General features: G+C 50.1%; 1 protein-coding gene across 1 annotated transcript in view; it reads right to left on the reverse strand.

The window, feature by feature from the left end:
- DGKG (diacylglycerol kinase gamma) overlaps nt 1-27,838 on the reverse strand; it is a 121,890-nt gene that overhangs the window by 85,406 nt on the left and 8,646 nt on the right. The window contains exons 2-7 of the mRNA XM_077826138.1: nt 17,457-17,533; nt 12,534-12,554; nt 10,237-10,402; nt 8,442-8,504; nt 6,376-6,633; nt 5,100-5,270 (exon numbers count right to left, since the gene is read on the reverse strand). Coding sequence (XP_077682264.1) covers nt 5,100-5,270; nt 6,376-6,633; nt 8,442-8,504; nt 10,237-10,402; nt 12,534-12,554; nt 17,457-17,533 — 756 coding nt within the window. The remainder of the gene's footprint in view (nt 1-5,099; nt 5,271-6,375; nt 6,634-8,441; nt 8,505-10,236; nt 10,403-12,533; nt 12,555-17,456; nt 17,534-27,838) is intronic.

Below are 27,838 nucleotides of genomic sequence, written 5' to 3' on the forward strand. Positions count from 1 at the left end.
TTGAGCAGTCGAGCTTTCCCCATGTTTTTTCCCCAAGAAAAATCCTGAATGTAATTTTTTCATTTGGCTTTTTTTCTGAGGGAATGTTTTTAAAAACAAATGCAATTGTTGTACCAGTTCACTTTGATCAGAAATTTCCACTTCCATTTGGTTTTACAATCAAAACATTGTCCACATTTTGGAATTTGGTGCTTTCCTTTTTCTCCCTCTTTTTTTACCCTGGAGACGACAGAATAAATGTTGCTAGTGGGTTATTTATTCACTCTTTCCTTTGTGACTTTTCAAAACGTCTTCAGCTTTGGAAAAGTGACAGAGAGGCCCAAGGAAAAATGACACTTTCTAGCATTGCCTGGCGTTCGTTATGTGGATTGTATTTACGGTAGGTTGACATTTTTTTGTCAAAGCAGTTTCCCATCAGAAAACACCATTTCAACTAACCGGAATAATTTCCATGAGTTCATACAGAAAACAACTGGATTAAAACCATTTCAAAAATGTCAAAACTTCCCACGCTGACATTTTTGGTATAAAAAGTTTTGATTTTTCACTTCAAAATGACTTTTTGTTTTGAAATGTATTTTATATTTAAAAAGTAAACAAATTACAAATGGTTAAACTTGAAAGGAATGTTTCAAATTTCTCAAAACAAAAGGGTGCTGTTGACCAGAAATTTGTTTCATGACAAATTGTGAAATTTTGTCTTTTTGTCCAATTATTTTTCAAAAGCTCAAGATTTTCGATGGGATGGAAAACTTGTTTTCCAGCCAGCTCTAGACATGCTTTTCCACATAGCAGACAGAATGTCATGTACATCTCTGAGAGAGAGAGCTGGATAAATACACCCTCTAGTCTAGGAGAAGCTACCCTGTGTTACAAGCTGGGAGCCCGGGAGTTTTAATCCTAGCTCTTCCTCTGTCTGCTGTGAACATTTTTAGCACCTCACAGCCTTACTAACCAGAGCCTCACCGCAATACAGCCAGGTTACACTAACAACTAGCTAACTGGCTTTAAAATCTGGAGAACCTGTAATTTGAAAATGGCCCTTCTTTAAACTGGAGATGGATTTTCCTAAGGCTATTTTTAACATTTACTCATTAAAAAAATTAAATGGCTCCTTTGCGAAACCGGAAGACGTGGCCCGTGCTAGTCACCGGCCGGTGTTTGTGCTCAAGTCTGTTCAAAGCAACTGGCCATTTAAAACCAAAGCCGGTTGTCGTTCACTGCGGAAGAGTAAACCACGTGGAAGTCACAGAGATATTCTGGGGCTTATGCACGGCTGGGCGAAGGGCAGCCCTGAAGAGAATGAGAAGGACGGGTGCAGAAGGGAAAGAAGCCAGCGATAGGGGTGAAGATACAAGGGCTGCTGGGAAGCGAGAAGCAGCATGTGGCGATTCCCTGCATGGGTGGAGGGGATGTGATGGGAAACACAGCAACTATGAGCATGCAGCCTGGCAGCACTGCTGCGTTTCATACAGCAGAGTGGATGACCTTACCCCAGCTCCTCTGGGCAGGAGAGAACACACACAGGCGCTGCCCAGGCTCCCCACACGGCCTCCCTCAGCATCACGTGCCCAGGAATAGTGGGGGACGGAGCAGCCAAGGGCTTGTTCCCATTAGCATTCAGCACAACCCAGTTAACATGTGTGAGAAAGCACAGCCTGACCCCTTTCAGGAGCCTGAGCCTTTCCCTCTACTATAGGCAGCAGCAGCTTTGGGCGTCGCTGGTTAGCAGCACTTGGATTGACGGCACAGGCCAGGGGAGAGGCCACCGTATATGGAATTAAAGATGAATGTTGTTTAACAAAGAGCTCCCAGAGGTTTGGCTTTCCCACGGCTGTGACTGATATTGTGGCAGTGCCCAGGGACCAGAGCGGCATTGGGCGAGTCATTGGACAGACGAGGAAACCCAGAACCCTCCTTGCCCCAGAGAGCTCCCAGCTGACGCTTTCCAGACAATCAGCTGAAAAATGCAGCTTCAGGTGGCCCAAAAGCATTCATGATTTTGACACAAATTTGCAGAATAGTTTCAGTCAATTTTTTCCCCAGGCTCGATTCACAAGAGGACAGGGGGGTTGTGTACCGTGGGAGTGCTGAAAGCTGTTGAACCAAACTGTAAACCCTGCAAACGATGGAAACCACTTCAAACCAAGGGTGCGGCCGCACCCCTAGTTCCAGCACCAATGCAAGGGGACTTGGGCACCATTCACAAAACAGCCAGAGGAGGAGGAAGCCCCCTTGCCTTCCCTGTAATCTTTAGTTCTGTGGTTAGGCCACTCACCCAGGATTGGGAGGGCCAGGTGCCAATCCCCCCAGCCCAGGCAGTGCCCTACCCACTCTGATCTCCTCTCTGGCCCAACGACTACTCAAGTATTTTATACAAAGGGGAATAGCTTCAGCAGAAGTGTCTGAGAGAGACCACTGCGATCACGGCCCTGCCCCAATCCTTCATCTCATTCAGCACCTGGCAATGTGCCAGGCAGGGGCGTAGACATGGGTGGGTCTGGGTGGGGCATGGCCCACCCACTTACCATCCAGGCCCACCTAAATCTGAGCAGGGCTGTAACGTTGCCATAGCAGTCCGGAGGCGTCACTCGGGCACCTGAAATCCAGGACGGAGCTAGGCGTCCGCCCTTCAGAAACCTACGCTCTGGCAGCTCTGCCTTGCCATTTTCTGAGCCGTCCCATGCACTTGCCCAGCTTGGCAGGGGCAGCCCTGTGTCTGGCAGGGGGCACCTGGGCTAGGGAGTGGGCACGGTGTCAGAGGATAAGCTGAGTTAGCACTGTCTGTCATTGCCCACCCACCCAAAAGTCAGGGCCCACTCAAATTTCCATTCCTAGCTATGCCACTGGTGCCTGGTGTACCATGACTCAATGGTGAACATTTAAGGCACTTTGGCTGTTGGGCCCAATGGGTTTGAGGACCCGAGAGCTGCCGTGCAGAGTGTAAGTTCCAAAAAAATTCAAAAATTTGAAACTGGCATCATTTCAAGTCAGTTTGGTATCAAACTGTGTCTGCCCAGACTGCCACAATGCCTTATGGGAATTGTAGTTCAGGTGCCTCTTGCCCCCATTCTCCCCCATGGGCTGGACTCCCTGGTTGGAGTACATCTCCCATGATGCACCTGTAGGCATGGGACTTTCATCATGGACCATGCAGCTCAGTCAGATGAGAGATTACAGTGCATCATGGGAGATGTAGTCCAGTGAAGGAGCCCAGCCATGAACTACAACTCCTACAAAGCATTGAGCCACCATAGTCAATGCTGAACTAACCTAAAACATTTAATTTCAGGTCAGTTTAACAAACTGAAATAGTTTCAATTGGATTGAAACTGTATTTTCAATCACAAAATTATTCTGAAGGAAAAGTCCCAACCAGTTCCATTTAGCACTGCCATTGGTGAAGTCCCAGCTGCTAAAAAACAAACTGGGGAAACATGGATATGTCTAGCTAATCCAGCATTTCTTTCTTTCATTGCCAGGCAAAGCCCAAGATTTAAATGGAGACAGAAAACTAGAGCCCTGCACAGATAAAAAATTTATATCCAAATCTGATCCGCAATCTGCAGACATGGTCCACAGACGTCTGCATCTGTGAATATGAAGCAGATATCTGCAGATTTGAACCTGCATTGTCCCTTGGAGAATGGTGCGCCTCTTATCTCTGTCTCCATTTGCTGCCTCTTCAGAATGGAGGTCCCAGGTCAGACTGTTTCCCCAGAAGAGAGGTGGCTTTAAGGGCTGAGTGCAGTGGGATGAAGAACAGGGGCATGGGTGGAGGAGTTTGCTGCTTTTTAAAATTTCATCAAAATTGGAAAAATTTCACCCACTCTGGTGGGGAGGTGAGGCATGGGAGCAGTGATGCTCTGGAAGATTAGAATACTGGTCTGAAAGAGCTGGGAAGCAAAGGGGGGCAGAAATCAAAGACACACCATTAATCAGGGACTGTCATAGGGCCTTGCTCTTCATATGCAAGTCAAACCCAAACTGCCTTTAAAAAACTAAAAATGAGAGAGTATTCTGGACTGAAGCACTTCCCTGAGATCAGCAAAGTGATTTGCTCTTTACTGTCATAATCTGGAGTTTTCCTTTCATGGAGTCACACATCTGAGATCACATCGACCGTCATCCTTGTCACTGGCCCACACACACCATGGCCTCTTGGGACAACATAGCAACTCAGATTCTCCAGCTGTAAACAACACAGACCCCCGCCTCTTGAGGGAAACCAAGGCCTTGTCTGCATGGACAGGTTTATCATCACAAATTAGGGTGTGAATTTGAACCCATTAAGTTATAACTGCCTATGTGGATATGCTCATACTGGTATAAGAGAGGCTTTAGTCTATCTTAGTTTAGCTTGTGTCTCTTGGGAAGGAGGCTTAAGCTAAACCAAATGAAGCCACATTTCTATTGGAATAGGAGTGTCCACATGGTGGGTTATAACTATGCCAGTATAACTGGTAAAATTTTCCCATGTAGACAAGGCCTGATTCAGCCGTTAGCCTGTGACAGTAATGCAATCCTGATTCCATCCAGTACAGGGCAGTGGTGTGCAACCACTCTAATAAGTCCATCACAACACAGTGCTTCACTGGGGACAGGAGTCTCTGTAAGCTAGCAAGCTCGTTTCTCTCATCAGCAGATGTTGGCCCAATCACAGATATGACCTTCCCCACCTTGTCTCTCTAACATCCTGGGACTGACATGGCTACAACTACACTGATTGCATCATTGACAGAAACAGACATACGAGTGACAGGAGAACTATGGCAAACACTGAAGTTTCCGCTGTTTTCTCTTTTAAATATTGCTATTGCTCCAGAAAAGCTCATCTCAGATGCATTTTGCCTTAGTCCAGGTTACAGCAAAGTCAGGTACTTTGCTAGGGTCACACGGAGTGGGTGGGCCAGCTGGGAACACAAGACTCTCCCCGCCCTCACAGTCTTTTCTCCCTTCTCCCAGTGACCCATACAGAACAACCTTTCTGAACCAGTCCTCCCAGCTCTCCCCACCCAGCCCCACCTTTAAACAAGTCTCCCGGAGCCACGTCTCTGGTACTTTGGGCTCACGTGTTCTCCGTGTCCACCAGCACTTACACTCCAGCTTGTCCTCAGCCCGGCCCCTTTCCAGCAGCGACAGGTAGCAGACGATGTCCTTCAGGTAGGCTACCTGAGACACGAGGGCTGGCAGGTGCTGATTGGCCGCTTTCAGGGAGTTGTGGGTCTTGCGCAGACTGAACGGTAACCTCTTCTCCAGGCTTCGTGAGCCTGTGGGAGGAGAGGAGAAAATGCAAGGCCACCCCAAAAATGCCAACTCCACCCTTCCCAGTTTTTCCCACATGACCTGACCCCTCGCCAAGGCGTTTTGTGCTCAGTTCCATGGGTAGGACTGAGAGAATATGAACAGAATGTACAAAAACATCCATCTTGTGGTATTTTTGTGCTTCCACGATGCCAATTCATTTCACAGAGACCATCAGACAGCTGTTGGCTGGCATGACTCTCAGCTACTAGAGGATCGATGACCCGTGGATGAAAGACCGACCTTCTGGCAGGCTTCACAGAGGCCAAGGGCTGGGCTGTATAGGACATGCTGGTCCCTGAACCACATGCTCTTCTCTGCACCACACTCCAGAGTTAATGGAGGAAATTAAAATAAAAGGGAGAGGCAGCTCATTGGCTTGCCAGGGCTCAGATTGGACACTCTCAACATGCAGCCCAGCAGGGCCTGGCCCTGCACAGATTGTTGGAGCTGGGGATATTTCCTGCCCTCCTCTTCCTTGTGGAACTCAGGACAGAGTTTTTTTACCACCCCGTCGGCCTCTGGGACCACTGCTGCTATGTAATTAAGACATTGACGGATGGCATCTCCGTGGGCTTGGAGACTTATGGCTCAAGTCACAAGCAAAGGTGCTAAGATGCACTGGCCCCCACTGCTATAGAACTGCTGCTCCTGCTGGGATCAGACAGACTGCGCATCATCCATAACTCGCTTGACTCAGCATTCAGAGGATCAAATCCCCACCCAGAGAACATCCCCAGGAGAGATCTATTGCCTCACAGAACCCAGCTTCCAAACATCCATCTCTCCCCTGTGCAATGGTTTGATTCTGAGACACTCTCCCACAAATTAAGAGTCCCAGAGTCAATGTCCCCATTTCTCCCAGCAGCCGAGAGAACTGGTACAGACCCTGAGCTCTGCTGGAAGCACCGAGCTGTCTTTGTGGCCAGATTGGTCCCATTTATCTGCATTTCCTCTCTAGGCAGGAAGATGAGGAAAGAAAGCTCTGGCTTTTGTCAGCTTATCCCTATGAGAGGCCAGGCAAAGCCAAGGAGCCTGCAGGCTGAGCCAGAGGCCCGCAGCAAAGCTCACCTGGGGACTGAGGGCTGAGCACAGCCCCAGCGGAAATCTTCGAGGAGCCTGATGAGTTGTGAGCAGAGGGGGTGCCAGCAGTGGATTTCTGAGAGGAGGACCTGGACCAGTTGGGAGAGGCGTTCCCAAGGGCACTGGTGTTGGCTAGAAGTGCAGGGGTCAGAGAAGCGGACTGCTGGTCTGCGAGGCTAGAGGGGGAGCTCCTGGAGTCAGGAGTGTGTCTTCCCAGGGCACTTAAGAGAGTTTTCCCATTGATCCCTGAAAGGCAAACACAGGAACGTGGAAAGTATGACATCAATGCCCCAAACCCACCCGACTGTCCCTAAAGGTGGCTCCGGGCTGAACCAAAGGAGCCCAGAGTCCTGCTGGGGCTTGGACAGCGCCAGGTTTGGAGAACCCATCTGGGGAAGCTGCTCCTGGGGCAACACACCTAGGCTGTGTAGCACACACGCTTGCCCTGCCCTCTGGAGTCATTAGCCAGTCCCCAGGCCAGTGTGAAATCGCAAACAGGGCTGTGGTTCATCCCCTGGGATCTCCCAAGGGCAGCAGCATCTGGACTCTTCACTCCCTCCATTTGTGAGGGATCTGGAGTTCTGCCCCCTCCCCAGGGGTCATCCCACTTGACCAAGGGACAGACAGTTCTAGAGGTTCCATGGAATCTCCCTGGGTGATCTGAAAAACAACCCCTGGGAATCTCCCCTCCCCCTCACCTCCTGCTGCTCTGGCCTTCGCCCTGGGGCTCCCACTGATGAGGGCTGCCTCACATCCCTCAGTTTGCTGATCCCTTTCTGGCCACCAAGGGCAGGCTCCTCTCTCCAGGGCATGCTCCTGGCTCTCTGCGCTGCCCCTCTCACACATACCCCTGACTCCAGGAGCCGGAGCAGAGCTGGGCGCAGAGCAGCTCTGAGCAGCTGCCCACCACATGCTTCCGGGACGCTGGCTGATCCACCAGCTTCCCAGCCTGAGTTTTCCAGGCTGGTCTCCTGAGGCGTCCCCATTCCGCCTCTCTCTCCACTTACCTGAGGGTTCTTTGGGGAGGGAAAGGGGCAAGACCGATGGGGCTCTGTGCTGCTGGGGGAGCAGAGAATAGGCACTATGGGAGGGGGAGCTGTGCACAGAGAACATGAGAAGCAGCTAGGCTGGTGATGAAAGGCCACCATGGAAAAGTCCTACAGACTGTAACAGGAAAATCCAGGGGGCTAAATAACAGAGAATGCCATCCCCCACGCTATCCCATAGACCCCTACAACCACCACCAGGGAAATAATGCTCCCTTACACTCTAGAGGACACTTAAACCTACAGACAGATTCTCGTGTCCCTAGGTAGCTGGAACCTAGACAGTTGGTTCTAGCTGGTTAGACACCTGGGAATCACTGCCTGGGGGATATTCCGCCTGGCCTTGCCAACTGGGCCCTGATTCCACACATAAAAGGGTCCACACTGCCGCTGCTTTCCCCGGCCTTTGAGCTGGGTTCTCTCTGATGTGCTATTAATTGGCCAGAAGGAGTCACTGGGGTGATGAAATTCCATCTCCTTTCTAAACCAGCTTTTCACATTAGTCCCAGCACAGGTCAGAGGATTCCTTGGACCTCTGGGCCCCACCTGCAGGTGTTTCTTGGTGCTCCAGGCCCCCATCTCTATGGAGCTCCCTGCATATGAGATTTAACAATCCATTCCAGACCTGTTGCTGCCTAGTGGGCACTTGAAACAGATCAGCACCCCTCGTTGTGCTGATTGCAGTTGGGAAAGGACCTGGCCAGGTTAAAGAATAACACTCAACTTCTTCTTCTGCACTCAACTGACTTGAGTAATCCATTTCCCTGCACTACATACCAACACAGACATACAAAACCCTGGATGCCAACCCTTCCAGGCCAGCCACTGGCGCGGGGGGGAGGGGGGGGTGGCCAGGTGTCGGTCCTTGGCGAACAAGGGAGACAAAGCTGGAACTCGGGCTGGGTGGAAGCTTGTTGGTTTGTATCTGTCAGTTGATTGTTTTCCCTCCCATTTTAGTTGGGCTGAGATTCCATATATCATGCCATGAGTCACAAACACAGTGGGTACCTGTGACGGGGGCACAGGCCACTTCAGTCTGGATGGAGATGCCCGCATCAATAGATTTTGGCTCTGAGCATGTAAGAGAAGCAAAAGAATAAATACACTGAATGTATCTGAATTCATTGGAGCTCTATGAGAAATAGTGCAGTAGTCCACACCCCCATCTTTTATCCAACCTCCCCTTCCTGGGAAAAAAGTCAAGGAAGCAAAGCATTTAGTGACAAATACTTTGACCATGGCCACCTCATCATGGATCTGCGTATTCCTTCAGAGCCACATGCGCACACTGGTGTTGGGTGGAGGATACTCTATTAATTACGGTAGATATTAACTTTACAGACATAAAATTAGCATAATAATTTGGCACTGGGAGTCAGATGTTCCCACCTGAGGAGCTGTGATAGGACCATGCTGCATTCCCTCTGCCTGCCTATCTCCTCCGGAGCCCCAGGGGGCACTACCCACTTCTGGGAGCGAGGTACTTCCCCTTGTTAATATCACATTGCACTAGCCAATCCCACTGGGCAGGTGTGGATACACGGCACATACTGGCACCCACAGCCACTACCCTGGGCTGCACAATGGCAAATGCTGCACCCACCTACCCCAGTCCTGAGAGGGCCACACTATCTTAATCTGTGGGATGAATGCTGGTTACTGGGGCATATGGTGTCTGCAGTCACTGTCCATGTCTCTGAGGCTGAATGGGGAAACAATGCTGCAGCTCCAGCTGATATACCTTGGCCCGGCCTCCCCATGATGGAGGCCACTGTGAGCACTTAAATCCTGTGCTCCAGTCCCTCCACTCTGCTCCCACTGCCTGGTCCTCATCCTAGATCAGGTGCCAGCTACAGCAGAGACCATGTTTTCACGTATAGACCACCACCACAGCTGCACTCTTCCGGGACAACACAGTCCCAAAGCTCAGGGAGAAGTGCACAAGAGCTAGGGATAAAGCATTCTTTGCCACAGGGACCTGGCTACAGAACAATCTCCCAGAGGAGGGGAGGCCAGGCCAGGCCAGAGTCTGACGATCTTTAGGAAACACTGCAACACTCTCTTCTCTGAGGAAGCCTTTCCACTGTCAACAGTCCGACATTCACAACATCAGCACACCCAACCATACCCAAGGGAAAGAGCTTTCCATACCCTGAAAAAGGAGGAGAACCAGAGACTCCACGATGCTCACCAAGGCTCTCGCTTTGCCCCTCCACTGTACGCGGAAGCTGCTTAGATACTACAGCAATGCGGAACCTCAGTGTAGGCAGGAGGGCCGCGGCACGCTGTCTGTGGGCGCAGTACAGAGACACACTGAGGCTGCCCAGACCACAGGTGTGCCAGCTGCACAGTTCTGTTCGCGGGGCGGGAGGTCATTGGAACTGGCTCTTCTTCAGCAGATTCTAACTATTTACAGTCAGGCAAACTGGAGACCTAAGCAACTTGTGGGTCCCTTCCAGCCACTGGGAGCGAACCTCTTCCCAGCAGCCTGTGATGCACGTGGCCACGTAAGGGCAGCCATTTGGGTATGTTACTGAAGTATTAAAGAGGGGTGAAAAAGAACTGCTGTGAAGAACAGATACCCTGATGCCTCCAATGCACAAGATTCCTAGAGTGTAAGGCTAGAGGGACCATTAGATCATCTACTCTGAGCCCCGCTATCACAGGCCAGTGGATGCCACCCGGTAAAGGATGTTGACTTCCATCTCTAACCTACCACCATGTCATGAGTTGCCCGTGCCCCATGTCGGCTGCTGGCATGCAGAGCAGACAGGAGAGCAGGAGCAGGCCAGATGTTGCTTACCCAGGATGTTGAGCTGTGAGATGCTGGAACCTTGTTGCCGAGACTCTGGGGAATACTGGCAGATCTTGCGTTTGAAGGACATGAAGAGGTGCTGGCAAAGCTCCTCAGGAATATCCACCTCCAGGTATGTCTTCATGAAGAGCCGAAACCCCTCGTAGTCAATGGGCTACGGAGGGGAAACACAGGATGCTGTTAGAAATGTCCTGCCCACCCATAGAGCTGCCTGCGCTCTGCTCCAAACCATGGTTTCCACAGGACGGTTTGCTTCCCACAGTATGTGCCAGGCAGGGCTCTTTCTGAGATGCTGACGGGAAAGGGCAGAAGGGTTTTCCAGCCATTGCCAGTGTCTGCACCAGAGGCGTAGGAAACTGGGAGCTGCTTGGGGAGCCCTTGGGGAAGCCATGCCCCACAAGCCTGCTGGAACATGCACAATCCCATTTTGAACATCTACAGGATTGTGAGCGGGGTCTTGTGGATGGAGCTTGGTTTGTGGGAGGTACTTCCCCCAACCCCTGCCAGAATTTAACCTGCCATCAGGTGTGACTGCTTTAACTCCTCCACACCCAGACTCCTGCCCTGAAAGCGCTGAGGCCAGGCCCTCCATGGGCACGACAGCTCACATGCCAGCCAGCCAGGAGCCTCTCTGCTGGGCTACACTACAGGGACTGGAAAGGGGAAATGGCTTCATGCCACCCTTCCCTTCCCTCCCAGCTAGCGCAACTCTGCCTGAGCTCCCTCCTCCTGACCATGCAGACGTATTCCCGGCTGCCCTTTCCGTGCTGGGGCACAGGGAGATGATCCCTGCTCTCTACCGGCCCAGAGAGGAGGTGTTGCATAGCTCCTTGGCCACAGCAGGAAGCAGGTCACCAAGCCCAGGAGTCTTCCCTTTCATTAGCTGCACTGGAGAAATGTGAGCATATGTTGGGAAGCTGCCAGCCTCCCTCTTCTCACAAGCCCTCTTGGGGCTGGATGCTGGCACCAGTGAAAGGGAGTGAATGCTAACTGCCCCCTTCCTCTCAGCTCCTGGTGGACACGAGCCCATCACCTGCCCGCAGCATGGCTGGATCTGACTGGTACCCGTGCTGGTGGTGCCAGTGGAGAGCTGATGGCACGGATGGAGACGCCAAGGGGAGCCATGCCCTGCTCTTGTCCATGCGGACTCTGCCTGTCGTGGTGCCATTCTCCCGCGCTGCCATTGCACACAGCACTGAGCTGAACAGGGCTCTACGGAGGGGCAGGGCACTTACTACTTCCCACAAAATCTACTGCAGGAGCTGACGTTTCTCCCCCCTCTTCTCAGCCCCCAGGAGAGCTCTTGGAGAGGCTACGTGGGGAGAGGTGTGGTGGGTCCCCATCCAGCATGTCTCCATGGGGTCTTAGTGCAGCATGCGGGGAGAGGGCAGTGAGCTTTGATGGAGCTAGCTCGCGTCCCGAGAGCAGTGACCGCACTGCAGCACAGGCTGGTCAGAGTCTGGGGTCCCTGCTGCCGCAACTTTACTGCTCTCAGCTAGCTCAGTCCACCTGCGGCGACCATCCCCCGACTGCAGACCACACCACTTAGCTTTTTAAATCAAACCCTCAAGTCTCCTGCCTCTGTGCATGGCACATCTCAGCCCCAGCACTGCTCGAACTGAGCGTTCTGAATTGAGCTACACAGGCATTCATTACCCACACAGACCTTCAGCCTAACATTTCACAGCAATGTGCCTGTGGCACTGAGGTCTGGACACCTCTGTGCACTTGGGCGGCAGAGCCGATAGCTCCTGCCAGAGTGACGTGCAATCGCAGCCATTTCCATGGATAGTTTTGGAAAGTTAAGGGGCTTGTCCAATATTCAGTGATTTCGGCACATCCACGATATCGCTTGACACTGTGGCGCAAGGGCTAATGTTGGCTCTGCAGAACACTATGGACAGAGCTATATGATGGGATTCCCTGGCCCATCAAGATGGGACTATACCCACGCTGGGTAGTGTGGAGGGGTACCCAGACCCATCTCTGGCCCGGCAGGGAAATATCAAACTTCCCTCCTGGGAAAGGCCGCAGCTGTCTGTCGTCGTTGCAGAGGTCTTCTGGCAGTGGGAGAGATACCTGTCAGGTGCACCCCTCGCCACCTCCCATCGCTAAAGGGGAAAACTAGTGGGGACCTGCTGGCCACAGGTGCGCAGCTGGGTGATGGCTACCCTGTTGGGACTCCTAGCTGAGTGTGCGGAAGCCAGCATGCAAAGCCAAAGCTAATAGCCTAACCACAGCCACCCACCACAACTCAAGTGGGGAGAAGAAGGCAGGTCTCTTACTTGGTTCAGGGTATCTTGCCTCTGCAGCAGATGAGAGCAGAGAAAACAGAGAGGAGAGTTTAGTGAGCGGCAGGAGGGCAGGATCCCTGGCAGTGCTAATGCACGCCCAGAGACATGCTGTGCAGGGAACAGCGTTGCCACCTTACTTTGCAAGTCTCAGGCTATGTGGGGTTTTTCTGAAAGCCCCACCTGCCGGAGTCAAGAGACTGCAGGAGAATCTTAGCTTTCATTTATAAGCAAGGGAAGTTTCCAGTCCTCACCACTGCAGAGAAAAGCTTGAAAATATGACCCGAGTGTGCCCTAAAAGCGCGAAAGCTGGGAGGAAAATAAAAAGAATCCAATGTTCGTTTTAAAAATCGCATGACTCTTAAGCTAATCTCATGATTTTCCGGGATCTGGCTTACGCTTTGTGACTGTTTGAGGTTGGTGATGCTGGGAAGTGGGAAAGAGAGGCCTTTAAAGAGTTAAACTACAAAAGTAACCAGTTGGTGGTTCTGCTGCTATTCCCAAGGAACCCCTACCCCAACCCTGTGCTTTACACTACACTGCCTCAGTGTGGTGGGGTGGAACGGCCTAGCAGGCTGGAGCTCCCAGTCATGTGTTGGCAGCTGCCTCGCTCCTGCAGAACTTTGGAGTAGTTTTGGGCATAGCAGGCATTGACCTGCCCAACACCCAGATGTGGAAGAGAGTGCCAGGCCCAGCACTCAGCAGTGAGGCTACAGGCCAAGCACCAGGGGTAATTGCAGGTGGTGACTGCAGGATGGGATAGAATGTCAGAAGGAGAAGGGGAGAGACAGAATGAAGGGAGGAAGGGCAGAGGGGAAGGAGCAAGGGGGAAAGCAGCGGTAATGAGAGGAGCAGGGAGCCATGAGGAGAAGTCAGAAGGCGAAGTGGATAGATGAGAAAACAGTCAGCTGGCATGGTGGGTGGATGAGCCGAAGCAGTGATGGGCTGGGGTAACAACAGCTTGGAAGAGGGAGGGAGGGAAAGGGAAAACATCTGCCAGCTAGACAGAAGGGTCCAGAAAGCAAAGATGACCACAGAGCTGGACACCACCATTCTTGATCCACCATGGGGACAGCAAGGCTTGCCTTGAGTCAGGGGTTCTCAGCTTGGAACTTGTGGCCTCCGATGGGCTCGAGACCACCTTTCTTTCCTTCATGGCTAGATGGGTGATGGTCCTGGAACTTTTCCATATGGTGACCCCAAGTTATAACAGAAAGCCAAGAACTGCTGCCTTAAGGGGTGTACTAAGGAAGAGGACATGTTTGCCCAACTGAAGGGTGGCCATCCTTTCACCCTGGCCTCTCGGACCTGGCATATGGGGATGTATTTCTCATTGGCTTATGCCACTTTGGCACACCCAGAACTCTTGTCTGTCTTGATGGAATTGCAGGTCAGCTAATGAGAATGTCACAAAATGATCTTAAAATTGTGAACGCAAATGGAGCTTTATGTTCATCTTGGTATTTATACCTCCCATCGCCACAGCGGCCGAATGGCGCTGAGCAATCATCTATCCGGGGCAGCAAATGGACCTTCAGAGCTGGCTCCTCAGCTGATGTCACTTGACAAATCTGCACTGCAGTCACTAGACCTACACCAGTTCACATCAGCTGCTGATCTGGCCCTCTGCGGGGGAGTTTTCTTCTTTGTAAATAAGTTTCCCATCCCTAGTTGCAATAAAACATGAATCAGTGCAGTCACCGATTGTACTGCTAAGGTGAGTGAAGTCCCTTGGCTATATTATTCCATTACCAGCAGCACGCTATTATCACCCAGAAGTGCACATGCGGTTACCTTCTATTGCTCAAACAACATTTTACAGCAACACACATAGAAACAATGCCAATGGGATTCTGGAGGCATTGCTGTAACTACCTAGGAGCACAAAGTGTGAGTCACCAGAGCGGAGGGTGCAAATTACTTGGTTCCTTGTCTCCCCGATGCTATTGTTCATACTTTTATAGGTAAGGTCTGAGCCAGGTTTTTGGGCAGAAAAGTGGCAGATAGTTTAAGCTGGGTGCCAATACCTTGGCAGATGCAAAGAATCAGTGGACTGACTAGGTTAGCTGGTAATTACAAGTAAGCAGGGGAAGCTGGTGGAATGGGGTAGCTGGTCCAATAGCGAAGTGGTTTGCTAAGCCAGGTTTCTACAAGGCTTTATTCAAGGACCTTAATGTCCCCAGGATATAGGGAAAGGACGCAGGATTTACATAAACCTCAACTCAAACAGAAAACACCAAGCTTGGGCAACTAGCCTGCCTTGGAGTAGCTGACTGACTAGCTCTGCCTCTCCCGAGATTATCCCCCACCATGAAACTATGGATTCCTGTGGTCCCTCTGAGGACCCGCTTTGAGTGTCATGAATGACAAATAGCAATGAGCTGCATCAATCAGGAGAGGGAGGGATCTAGAAGCATGATGAAAGGGTCAATGTTCCGTCCAGTTTTAATTAATGTTCATCTATCCCCTGAAGTGGGAAGACCAGAGAGGCAGAGAAATAACTAGAAATATTGGCAAGAAAAACATAAAATAATAAAGTGCAACACGTGGGAAATAATGAGGCCAGCATCCATGTGCAGAAAGTAAGAGCAAGTTCAGTAGTAAGTGCTGGCAGTGATAGTGGGCAGCAAATTAGACAGAAGTTCCCAACTGTATGGAGTTGCATAAAAGGCCAGTGATGGGCTCCATTCACAGAGCAGGGAGGTGAAGGACCTTCTCAGGCAGCTCTGTTGCCCCTTCATCTGGCATGCTGCAGTCCTGGAGACCTCAGGGTCAGACAGATACTGACAAATTCGATGGAGTTCAGAGAAGCGCAACAAAGTCCTTAGGGTGCTGGAGGGACTGATTTATGTGGAAAGATTCGAGAACTGAATCCAAAGTAGATCGCATGGCTAAGTGATAGCTGACGGGAGAGGGGTTAATAGGCCGTGGAAGGGTAAAAATACCAGTAGTGGAGAAGAAATGAACTTGAGGGGGGTCTAACCAGGAATGATTCATCCAGTGAAGGGTTCTTCCCCACTGTACACTTGCCAGTGTCTAACTTCCATGGGGAAGTAGTAGAAATCCCATCGCCTGAGCATTTTAAAAGTGGGCTGAATTGAGTACTAGGGAGCGTTCTGTAGAACACAATCCTGTATTTGCTCAGGAGCAGACTAGATGACTCACAAGGTCTCCATCTCTAAAGCCCAGCCCATATTTCCCTGTCGTCTCTGGGCCACAAGCATCAAAGGGCAATTCTATTTTGAAACAGCCAGAGTAGTTGGACCACATGGGGGCCACTGAGAGGAGTGGGAGGAGCAAGTCTGCCAGGATATCTCTGAAGATGCTATGGGAGTGAGCAAACCCACTAAGCTTTACCCTGAAGGTGCCAGCATGGGTGGGAGGAAGGGGTTTCATGTGGGTCCCAGGACAGCTCCCTCAAGAATGGCAGGAAAGGTGTGTGACAAGCAGCACTTTGTTTACTAAATTACGAACGAGATGGTGGAGGAAATGTTTATCTTGGGTCAACTCCCCCTCTCCCACAGCTGATCTGTGCTTTGAAGACATTTTAAATGTAATTAGTCATTACACTACTTTCCCCAGAATGCATTACACCTACGCGATCCTCTCTGTGTAAGAGGGATAGACTCACTGTGAAAGACACATCATAGGAGAGGAACAGCCAAAGGCGCCCTAGGCAGGAAGCAGTTAGAACTCACTGAGGTCCACCCACCACACATCATTTGTACAATGGTTTGTTTTCTCCTAAGTGCCTGTCCGCCACTCTTTAATAGGCTCACAAGCGTAGCTCCTAGTGATGCCTTTTGTTGCTCTGTTCCATGTGGTAATTACCTTCAGAGACAAGAAGCTCCCTCTGTGCTGGCTCCTTGTCCAAAGTCAGTTTGTGTTCTTTGGCTCTGGATCCTGTTGCGTTCTTGAATAGTTCTGCCACTTTCATTGCCTCTCCTAGCTGAGGACAACCCACTGCCTGTTCTTAATCACCTTGCTTCGAGTGATTCTAATCAAACATCCCTGAGCTCTTTACAGTTACAACATCTGCTAAAGGCTCTGTTCTATTGGCTCTCATCCGAGCCTTTCAAAAAGCATCGTCTACAAAACCCAGCCATCCCAGGAGACATGTTACAAAGGACAGACTCTTCCCAGACCTAGTCCATTAGGAGAGTCCATTTTCTCAGCCTTGTTCATGGCTAAAGAGTGGGGGTTGGAGAGTCTGAGGGGGAACGGAGACAGGTTTCATTAGGGGGAGCACAGACATATAGGGAGAAAACGGGGGTGGGAGTGTTTCATTTGCAAAGAGTGAAGCTGAATGCAGATATGTTGAATCAACGGGACTTTAATAAACCCTGTGTACGGTTTTCTCTGTCCATGTGACTGAGCTGCTTCCAACATAACTCCCGCATTCCCTGTTCTGTCATCAATGCCCAGAACTGTAGATAGTGCCAGCTGCAGGGAATGGTAAGCCTTAGGGAGAGGCAGGCATGCATACAGACTGGCTATTGTTTTTAAGATCTGTTTTCTCTTAAATGCTTTGGTTCTAAATAAATGATCTCTTGCTTTCAGGAGAACGTGTGGTCACTGGATACCCCTGTCATTTCCCCGGAGGGAACAGACCTCCAGTCGCTCGACATACATCAGGCCTGCAGATGTAATTGCAGTTGATGCATGGATGACTGCAGCCCAGAGCCTGGTGTGAGAATGGGACAGTCACATAACTCCATCCTCAGGTAGGTGACGGCTCAAGGCCTGAGACATGGGACACGATGCGCTTGAAAAGACCAGGGTGGGGGCCGGGGGCGGGGAGGGGCGGGGGGAGGGCAGAGGTGCAATGAGCTCAGTAGCTATGACACACTTATCAGCCTTTCTGGCCTGTTGGAAGGGGATGAATATGTAACATGCTGATGTTATAAACCTCCTTACCTGCTCTGGGTTATATTTTGAGAGAACTCCGTCCCCTTGGAACTCTTCCAAGACATCCTTCAGTTTCTTAGTGGAATCTAGGAGGACAGAACCATATATGAAGCACTGTGATGCTGATGAAGAAACAGACTTCCACCGCTTGCCATAAAAACCATTAACAGCACATCAAGTTCTGATGTCACAAGTTTTCCCAGTGATATTAAGCCACACATTTAGAAATAGGACAGCTAGAGGCCTAGCATGCTAGGAACAGTACCATGTACTTACCCACTTATTTCCCCTTCTCTAGAGCAGGCACCTGGTGCTCCAGCCAGTGGTGAGCTGGAGCCAGTTCGCACTGGTTTGCTAGAACTGGTTGTTAAATTTAGAAGCCCTTTTAGAACCAGTTGTTCCACAAGGGACAACCAGTTCTAAAAGGGCTTCTAAATTTAACCGGCCAAAAGTGGCGCCTTAGGCACAGAACGCCCACCAGCAGCTCCCCGCCCTGCCCCGCCCCATCCCCAGCTCACTTCACCTCCGCTCCGCCTCCACCTCCTCCCCTGAACGTGCTGCCCCGCTCTGCTTTTCCGCCCCCTGCAGGCTTCCGGCGAATCAACTGTTCGCGCGGGAAGCTGGGGCAGGCTGAGAAGCAGACGACGGCTTCACATTCAGGCCCAGGGAGGTGGAGGTGAGCTGGGGGGGAAAGGGGGGGGGCGCGAGGAGAGCCGCCTGCGCCGCAGCAGGTAACCCCGGGGGGGGGGGGGCACAGGGGAACCACTCCCCGCCCCAGCTCACCTCCGCCACCCTCGGCCTGAGTGTGAAGCCGCAGCCGCCTGCTTCTCAGCCCTCCCAGGCTTCCCGCCGAACAGCTGATTCGCGGGAAGCCGGGGGGGCGGAGAGGCAGAGCGGGGCGGTGCGTTCAGGGGAGGAGGCAGAGCAGAGGTGAGGAGAGCTGGGGCCAGGCGCAGGGTGGGGAGCTGCCGGTGGGGGCTCTGCACCCACCAAATTTTCCCCATGGGTGCTCTAGCCCCAGAGCACCCAGGGACTTGGCGCCTAAGGTGCCACTTTTGATGTGATCAGTGGGGGGAGCGGCCACTCCACCTGCTCCCCCCCAGCTATGCTCCCTCGCCCCTAGGAGCCAGAGGGACCTGCTGGATGCTTCCTGGGAGCTGCCCTAGGTAAGCACAGCCAGGACTCCCTACCTCGCCCCCCGGCAGGTGCCTCTGGCTCTTAGGGGTTGGGTGGCACCCACTACGGTGGCCCACGAGACCCTCCTGCCCAGTTCTGGGGGCAGTCAGGGGACAGGGGAGGGGGCTGGATGGGGCAGCGGTCCGGGGGGGGGGGGGGCGCGTCAAGGAACATGGGGGGTTGGATGGAGCAGGAGTCCCGGGGGCGGGGGTGAGCAACGACCCCCTCATGGGATGAGGAGGGAACCAGTTGTTAAGATTTTGGCAGCTCATCACTTGCTCCAGCCCCCATTACAACTGGGGTTATTCCTCTTCTTCCATACTCCTAGTTACTTATTTTGAACCTCCTGCTCTAGCTTCATAATGTGCAGCCAGCAGGGGGAGCTGTACTCCCAGGCACTGGGCCCAAGCTGGGAAGACAAACTATCCATTCTAGCTGGTGAATATTACAAGAGGGTAGCCGTCTGCAGCCAAGGCACTATAATAAATGCACAAGCAGGTAAAGGATATAGAAAACATGGAGATTAAGTCAGATCTCAGTCGGAGGGAATCTCGTCATCTCTCTGCAGGAATGTTCCACAAGAGATTGAGATATTCTAACTGGAATGTAATGCAAAATTGGGTAATGCCCTGGGTGGTGTCTTGTTGAGCGCCAGCTGCCCCCTTCAGAGACGGAAAAATTTTAGCTGGGTCAGTCATAGATTCATAGATTCATAGATTCATAGATATTTAGGTCAGAAGGGACCATTATGATCATCTAGTCTGACCTCCTGCACAACGCAGGCCACAGAATTTCACCCACCACTCCTACAAAAAAAAAACCTCACACCTATATCTGTGCTATTGAAGTCCTCAAATTGTAGTTTAAAGACCTCAAGGAGCAGAGAATCCTCCAGCAAGTGACCCGTGCCCCATGCTACAGAGGAAGGCGAAAAACCTCCAGGGCCTCTTCCAATCTGCCCTGGAGGAAAATTCCTTCCCGACCCCAAATATGGCGATCAGCTAAACCCTGAGCATATGGGCAAGATTCATCAGCCAGATACTACAGAAAATTCTTTCCCAGGTAACTTGGATCTTACCCCATCTAAAACCCATCACAGGCCATTGGGCCTATTTACCATGAATATTTAATTACCAAAACCATGTTATCCCATCATACCATCTCCTCCATAAACTTATCGAGTTTAATCTTAAAGCAAGATAGATCTTTTGCCCCCACTACTTCCCTCGGAAGGCTATTCCAAAACTTCACTCCTCTGATGGTTAGAAACCTTCGTCTAATTTCTAATCTAAATTTCCTAGTGGCCAGTTTATATCCATTTGTTCTTGTGTCCACATTGGTACTGAGTTTAAATAATTCCTCTCCCTCTCTGGTATTTATCCCTCTGATATATTTATAGAGAGCAATCATATCTCCCCTCAGCCTTCTTTTAGTTAGGCTAAACAAGCCAAGCTCCCTGAGTCTCCTTTCATAAGACAAGTTTTCCATTCCTCGGATCATCCTAGTAGCCCTTCTCTGTACCTGTTCCAGTTTGAATTCATCCTTCTTAAACATGGGAGACCAGAACTGCACACAGTACTCCAGGTGAGGTCTCACCAGTGCCTTATATAACGGTACTAAAACCTCCTTATCCCTACTGGAAATACCTCTCCTGATGCATCCCAAGACGACATTAGCTTTTTTCACAGCCATATCACATTGGCAGCTCATAGTCATCCTATGATCAACCAATAGTCAGTCAATTCGCTAAGGCTCCCGTTACAGCTGGGAAGTGGCCAGCAGTGAAACCACTCTGCACAAAGGGGAGAAAACCTTACAACTGAGCCAAGATTCAAACCTGCTCTGATTGGAGGGTGGTTTTGGTCGGTTGGGTTTTTGCTTTTCTTTGTCCTTCCCCACCATGTAAAAGGTTTTAATGAAGGAAAAACAGCAAGAGAGACTGCAGAACCCACGTCCAACAAAGACAACATATCTGTTTTGAAGTGATGGCTGACAGAATACACTGAAGACCAGGTAACCACACGGCATGTTACTTGAACAAAGCACTGTGCTGTTCTACCCACGAAACAAGGAGCCTTCACAGGACAGGGGATCTTTAACAAACAGTTCATAGGCCTCACAAACCACTGAATGTATCTATCTGACAATAGTGCATATGGACACCAATCCAGGAAGCTCAAGGATGCTGAACTGACAGCTGCCAGACAGAGAGTGGGAGCACCACGCAGCTGGGCCACGTGCAGAATCCCCTTTCATCTTAGCTGGGCCCGCCTCACTGCCATGTTTTTCCTCACATACGAGTTTCCTGCAGACTCCTGTTCTCAGAAACCCTCACCCTGCTACGGGGCACCGAGGAGAGGGAGAAAAATCAACATAAGACTAGAAAAAGTGCCTGCCTGGAAATAGAGCCCAGAGAGGCCCAGCAGAACCTTCTGCCACTTCAAGTGGAGAGGACACACTGAGGAGTTAGTGAGGCTGTCAGGTCTCTGGCCAGCTCCACCTGCCATCACTACAGGGCAGGCAAAACAAGGAGGAGCCTCCATGCGTGGCAGACAAGGAGGAAAAACCTAGCTGCAGTGGATCCCCAGAGCAGCAGGTGCCCAGGAGGGAGAACGGTGCCTACAAGCAGAATGGAGATCCTGCTTCACAGCGAGACCCCGAGGCAGTGCTGACTGGATGATTGTTCTCGTTGTGGTGTTCGGGCTGGGCGGAGCTTTGTGTGGGAACGGTGCAGAGCGGCTGCTCTGGAAAGCATAGAAACGGGCACAGCACAGACAGTGGCATTGCAACCTTGCTACACGAGCCTGGCCTGCACGTCTCCAGCCTGACTTTAAGGAAATACCTTGGTAGGATAGGAATACTTATCTGGTGCCTGTCTTTGAGCATCTGTAAGGGTGCTGGCTGGAATGGTGGTCTTCTTCATGCATACACCTTCCCACTAACCGCTAACCTGAGACCACCCGGCCACGGCATAGATAGGCCACCACTGGCTGGTGCTGCCCCTTGGTGAGTTAACAGTCTGGGCAGAGTCTCAGCAACTGGCCCAGAGGCGAGAGAGTCCACATGCCATTGCTAAGGCAGCATTTGCTCCTTTTGCTTTCCTCAGTGGCACATGCTATCGAAGGCAACTCACCCGCAATGAGACATCTGAGCCAGGAGTGACTCAGGACCCCCTGGAATGGGAAACAGGCCAGGATGTCCTGCCCCATGCTCCCTGGTTGCCTTTCAAGCCTGACACCAAGACTACATGTAACTTTTTCCCAACATCCAGACTGATGCTGGTGTAAGCAGAATCTGAATGGATTCTCCCCTAGCATCTAGTGGTGAGCCGTGGAAAAATACTTCAGAAACTGATCTCGTTTGCATGGACACACCCACCCGGTCTAGGTGCTCAGCATGATGGGATTGCTTGCCCAAATGATCACTTGTGGCTGGTGTTGGATCCCCAGTCTCCTTGTTATTGGGGCAGGAGTAATAAAGCGATGTTGTCCTTATTGTGTGAACTGAGGGCAGCAGAACTATACCTGGCTTACCCCAATGAAGGGACTCATCCTCAGCTGAATGGCACTCACTAGGCAGGGGACTTGGGTTCCAAAGCCCAATGAGTGGAGAGAGGGTTGGTAGCTGTATATGTGGGTCCTAGATACTATTTGATCCTTCTTCTCTCAATGATATAGTAAAAGAGCTAATTTAGACTCAACTGAGAGTTTTGTTACATGCTACAGAGCTGAAATCACTGATACCTAGGTCTAAGTGTTAGACCTACTTTGGGACAGTGTCTCTGTTGCAAGAGACTGCCCAGTGTGCACCAGCAGTGAGGATACCCCACTAACAGCTGAAATCACTGAGAGCTGTGTTAAGTGTGTGTGGGGGGACCCTGAAGACACCTTGGTGAGAGGGCAGCTGGTGGAGAGGTGTGGCAAACAGCCAGCAGAGAAGCTGGTGGAAAGAGCCAGAGCAGAGCCCCGCAGAGGTGTGGTAAGCAGCCGTTGGAGCGGCGAGCGAGTGCCCAAGCAGTGCAACGTGTAAGGTGCCTCCTTACCCCCCTGCCCGCCCCCCCGCCCTCCACACAGGGTGGGAGGTGAACTATGCAGATGAACATCTGAACTCTGGGGTTGCACTGGTCAAGGACAGCAACTGTGAGTGGGGTACAGAGAAGGAACGGGCACGTTAAAGGGACTTCTGGGTTGCTGGACTTAAGACCCTGAGGGGAAAAGGACACTGCCCAACTTCCTTGGGGGTGGGTCTTTTGCTCATGGTTTGTGTTTATGAACCCTAGTTGCAGTGTTTCCCCAAATTAATGCTGAGTTGATTCCCTCCTTTTATTAAAAGTTTTTGCTACACTCAGACTCTGTGCTTGCGAGAGGGGAAGTATTGCCTCTTAGAGGCACCCGGGGGTGGTGTGTAATTGTCCCAGGTCATTGGGTGGGGGCTCAAGCCAATTTTGTGCTATATTGTTGAAAAGGAACCCCAAGATATTGAACCCGGCCCTTGTTGCTGCTGGCTCCACCTGGCAGAAGGGTTACACTAGGTTCTACTAAGTCCTTCTTTCAGAACCCAGCCTTTCCCCCATCTTCCTGCTGCTGAGTACGGCATCACACTTTGCTCCCCTCACTGACTCCTGCAGCCCCTCTACATTCCCCACCTTGCACCACACTCCTCCATCCATCCCACATCCTGCAGCAAATGTTTCCTGCCTGCTGCTCCATGGGTCAGGGGAGGGGACTCTTACCTGGAATGGGGACAGCCTTTCTGTCCCCAGCTTTCCGCACAAGAGCCTGCTACAGGAGGAGACTTGGCAGCCCCGTCCCTCCGCTCAGCTTCTGTGTGAGGAAGTCACTTTTCTCCTGCATGGGAGGGATCGAGCACCAGAGCAGCAGAGAAAAATGCCCATGGCAGCTGCCCCCTGCTAGAGATTAACACGAGCAGCAGAGGACAGTACAAAGTGAAATGACTCCAAGTGAAGAGGGCATGAAGAGTGAGTGGGATTCCCCAGCCCAGACAAGAGGGGCTTCTGTGGGGAGGCTGGGCAGATGCACAGGTCAGACAATGAGGTTTCAGAGAAACGGGGGAGGGGCGCACGCAGGCAGGCCAGGCCAAGTGATGGTGGAAGCAGATGAGGTGGAGGGCTCACAGGACAGGTACGGAGAGGAGTCTGGGGGCACAAGCAAGGTGAGGTCTGGGTGTGACACCAAGGTCTAGCAAAAGAGCTGTCTGTTAAAAGATGAGACAGACATTGCAGCTGAATGGGAGGAGAGAGCCAGGAAAGTAACAAGGAGTCACACAGGCATCAGATAAAAGTAGACTCATGGGTAAAACTACAGAGGATCAAGATCTTCATAGCAACGTGGGAAGCTTAAAAGCAAAAGGAGGTGAAGTAGGTCGCCTGGCTGTGGAAGCGGTGCAGTCAGTGAACCGTGGCGGAGTGGCAAATCAATGGGATAGTTTACAGCTGGCTAGGAACCACCCAGGCAGGGGAGACCAGCTGTGAGCTGGGGGGAGCACTAGGCCGAAGATGCCATGTTTTGCAATCCAAGGGCTCTCAAGGACATCGTGCTAAATAAACGTTCTGTCATGCAAATGGGGCTCCAACCTTCCCTACCTCTGGGGATGGGGAGGGTACATGCATTTGTGTATGGCTCAAACACCTGCTGAGTGCCAGAGAAAACCCTAGCGAGAGAACTCCTGGCCACCATAGAGCTCAACTGTCTGTCTAAGGAAAATTATTTGTACCAGTTGGGAGTTTAAGGGAGCCCTTTTCACTCCCCGAGAGGAGACTGGAAATTGGAGCTTTAGATTATCACAGCGTTAACTGCACTTGCAAGGGGACCCAGTAATCTGAGGAGCAGGCATTTTCCTGGGCAACTTCAAGACGGCCATATCTGCTTAAAAAGCAGTTAGATTAACAGACCAGAAATCAAAATGTACTTCTTTGCCACTACCAGCTTCTAGTGATGTTTTTTCTGCAATAAAACATGATAAACAGGCCGACCAGAGTCAAAGTTGGATTATTTCAGATAAAAGTAAAATGTAGCACAATGTACTCTAGATTAAAACAAACAGTCAAATTAAGGCCATGTACGATTTAAATAGGAAGCACTTTAAATGAGAACTTGAGTAAACATTGTGTGATTTGTGTAGTTCTCTGAATTCGCTGGTACAGAGAATTTGTCTGTCAAGGTCTCATCCTTTTTAGCCTCAGATTGCAACCCACTTTTCTCTTAATATATTGGAAGGATATTGCACATTCATAAGGCCTTTAGTACTCAAAACACTTCCTTTGCTGCTGTGGAATGTTGGACAAAGACAGAATGAGGTCTAGGAATGGAGAGACTATGCGTAGTTTTGGTAAGATATCAATTTCCCCTGGTATTACTACCATAACGCTAACATAGATAAGGTTAGTAATTTTCTCCATCAAACTCATCTCTGAGTTTCCATTTCTTGCCAAACTTCAATTAATAAAATGAAGATGTTGCATATCTCTTTTTTTGGACTTAGCATTATCATAGTTATTTTATTGTCTGTGCTTAAATAAAACAGAACCCACTTTCTGAAGCTGCAGAACTTGATTCAGATACAGGATACTCCACATACATCATTGCTTCCCAAACATCAGCTGTATTTTACAAAGTTTTGTTTGTTTGTTTCTCCTTAATGTCTTTCTTGGTCTTTATTTCTTTAACTGAAGTTACGAATTTCATTTTTGATAAGTGTTCGCTAAAAAATGTTTTGCTCTTTCTGACCTGTCTCTAGAGTGTTCCCTTTTGTAGACTTTCCTGTAAATATATTTTACCTCTGTCATAAATATAAAGGGAAGGGTAAACCCCTTTGAAATCCCTCCTGGCCAGGGGAAAGCTCCTCTCACCTGTAAAGGGTTAAGAAGCTAAAGGTAACCTCGCTGGCACCTGACCAAAATGACCAATGAGGAGACAAGATACTTTCAAAAGTTGGGAGGAGGGAGAGAAACAAAGGGTCTGTGTCTGTCTGTATGCTGGGTCTTTGCCGGGGATAGACCAGGAATGGAGTCTTAGAACTTTTAGTAAGTAATCTAGCTAGGTATGTGTTAGATTACGATTTCTTTAAATGGCTGAGAAAAGAATTGTGCTGAATAGAATAACTATTTCTGTCTGTGTATCTTTTTTGTAACTTAAGGTTTTGCCTAGAGGGGTTCTCTATGTTTTTTAATCTAATTACCCTGTAAGATATCTACCATCCTGATTTTACAGGGGGGATTTCTTTATTTCTATTTACTTCTATTTTTTATTAAAAGTCTTCTTGTAAAAAACTGAATGCTTTTTCATTGTTCTCAGATCCAAGGGTTTGGGTCTGTGGTCACCTATGCAAATTGGTGAGGCTTTTTATCCAACATTTCCCAGGAAATGGGGGGTGCAAGTGTTGGGAGGATTGTTCATTGTTCTTAAGATCCAAGGGTCTGGGTCTGTAGTCACCTAGGCAAATTGGTGAGGCTTTTTACCAAACCTTGTCCAGGAAGTGGGGTACAAGGTTTTGGGAAGTATTTTGGGGGGAAGGACGCGTCCAAACAGCTCTTCCCCAGTAACCAGTATTAGTTTGGTGGTGGTAGCGGCCAGTCCAAGGACAACGGGTGGAATATTTTGTACCTTGGGGAAGTTTTGACCTAAGCTGGTAAAGATAAGCTTAGGAGGTTTTTCATGCAGGTCCCCACATCTGTACCCTAGAGTTCAGAGTGGGGGAGGAACCTTGACATGGTGGCATAGTGGTGGAATTAACCTGAAATCATTTTGAGATCCAGTTGAGATATTTTGAACTAGAAATACAGATTTTAAAAAGAAAAATTTTTTTTTTCCTTTGGAAAGGAAGTCCAGAAAGCAGCTGAAACTGAAAGCAGCTTTTTTTTCTCTGCTTTGTGGCCAAGCAGAGACAAAAGGGGATTATCTTTGTGAATTGCAGGTTTTCTTTGCCTGGAGGCAGGGTACTTAACTCCTGCAGGGAAATTCACAGTCTTCCAACCCAGAGTTTTTTTTTTCTTTTCTTCCTAAAAGTAAATAAGGGGTGTGTGTTCTACCCATTTGCCTGGAGACAAAAGTGGCAGGGTTTTTTTTTTTAGGATTTTGATTTTTTTGTTTTACAAGGAGCACAGGTTTGAAAAGGAATTTTTTTTTTCCTTTGGGCTGCTGGTAAGCAGGTTTCCAAGTAGTTGGAGGTTTTTTGCTTTGATTTGGGCCCAGAGCAGAGACAAGGGAATTGTCTTTTTCTGTAGGCTGACAATCACTATCAGAGAATAGGTATTCTATTCCAGCACAGCAAAATTTTACAGCCAAGTTTTGTTTGTTTATTTCTAAACCTTGGGTGTAAAGTTAGTTAAAAACAGAGAGGTTAGAATGACAAAATCCACGGCTCGACAAAAGCTGGAATTAGCCAGATTTCAGGCTGCGGAAAAACAAAGGGAACATGAAAGACAGATAGAACTCATGCGGCTGAAAATGGAAGCAAGGGACAAAGAAATGGAAGCAAGGGCCAAAGAACTGGAGGAGAAGGAAAAAGAGAGGAAGCATGTGGAGGAGGTGGAGAAGATAAAGGCTCAGCGGAATATCCCAACAAACCCTAGCAATCCTTCTCCAAGTACCACTTCCCATCCCAGAAAGTTCCCCACCTACAAGGCAGGTGATGATACTGAGGCCTTCTTAGAAAACTTCGAAAGGGCCTGCCTTGGGTACAACATCTCTACTGACCAATACATGGTAGAGCTGAGGCCGCAGCTCAGTGGACCCTTAGCTGAGGTGGCAGCTGAAATGCCTAAAGAACACATGAACAAGTATGAACTGTTTAAATCCAAGGCGAGAGTCAGAATGGGGATAACACCCGAGCAGTCTCGTCAGAGGTTCAGAGCCCTAAGGTGGAAACCAGACATGTCATTTACCCGACATGCCTACCACATTGTGAAACATTGGGATGCCTGGATATCAGGAGCAAGTGTTGACTCTCCAGTAAATTTGCCCTTCCTAATGCAAATGGAACAATTCTTAGAGGGTGTTCCTGAGGAAAGAGAAAGATATATCCTAGATGGGAAACCTAAAACTGTAATCGAGGCAGGAGAGATTGGAGCCAGATGGGTGGAGGTGGCAGAGAAGAAGAAAACTGGTCGCAGTTGGAGCGGAGACCAGAAGGGACCACCCCAGACCACACCCTATTACCGGGGGCCGCCCAAAGCCCCACCTACCTCCCAAAGAACC

The sequence above is a fragment of the Eretmochelys imbricata genome, chromosome 9, assembly GCF_965152235.1.
Source record: "Eretmochelys imbricata isolate rEreImb1 chromosome 9, rEreImb1.hap1, whole genome shotgun sequence".
Classification (NCBI taxonomy): domain Eukaryota; kingdom Metazoa; phylum Chordata; order Testudines; family Cheloniidae; genus Eretmochelys; species Eretmochelys imbricata.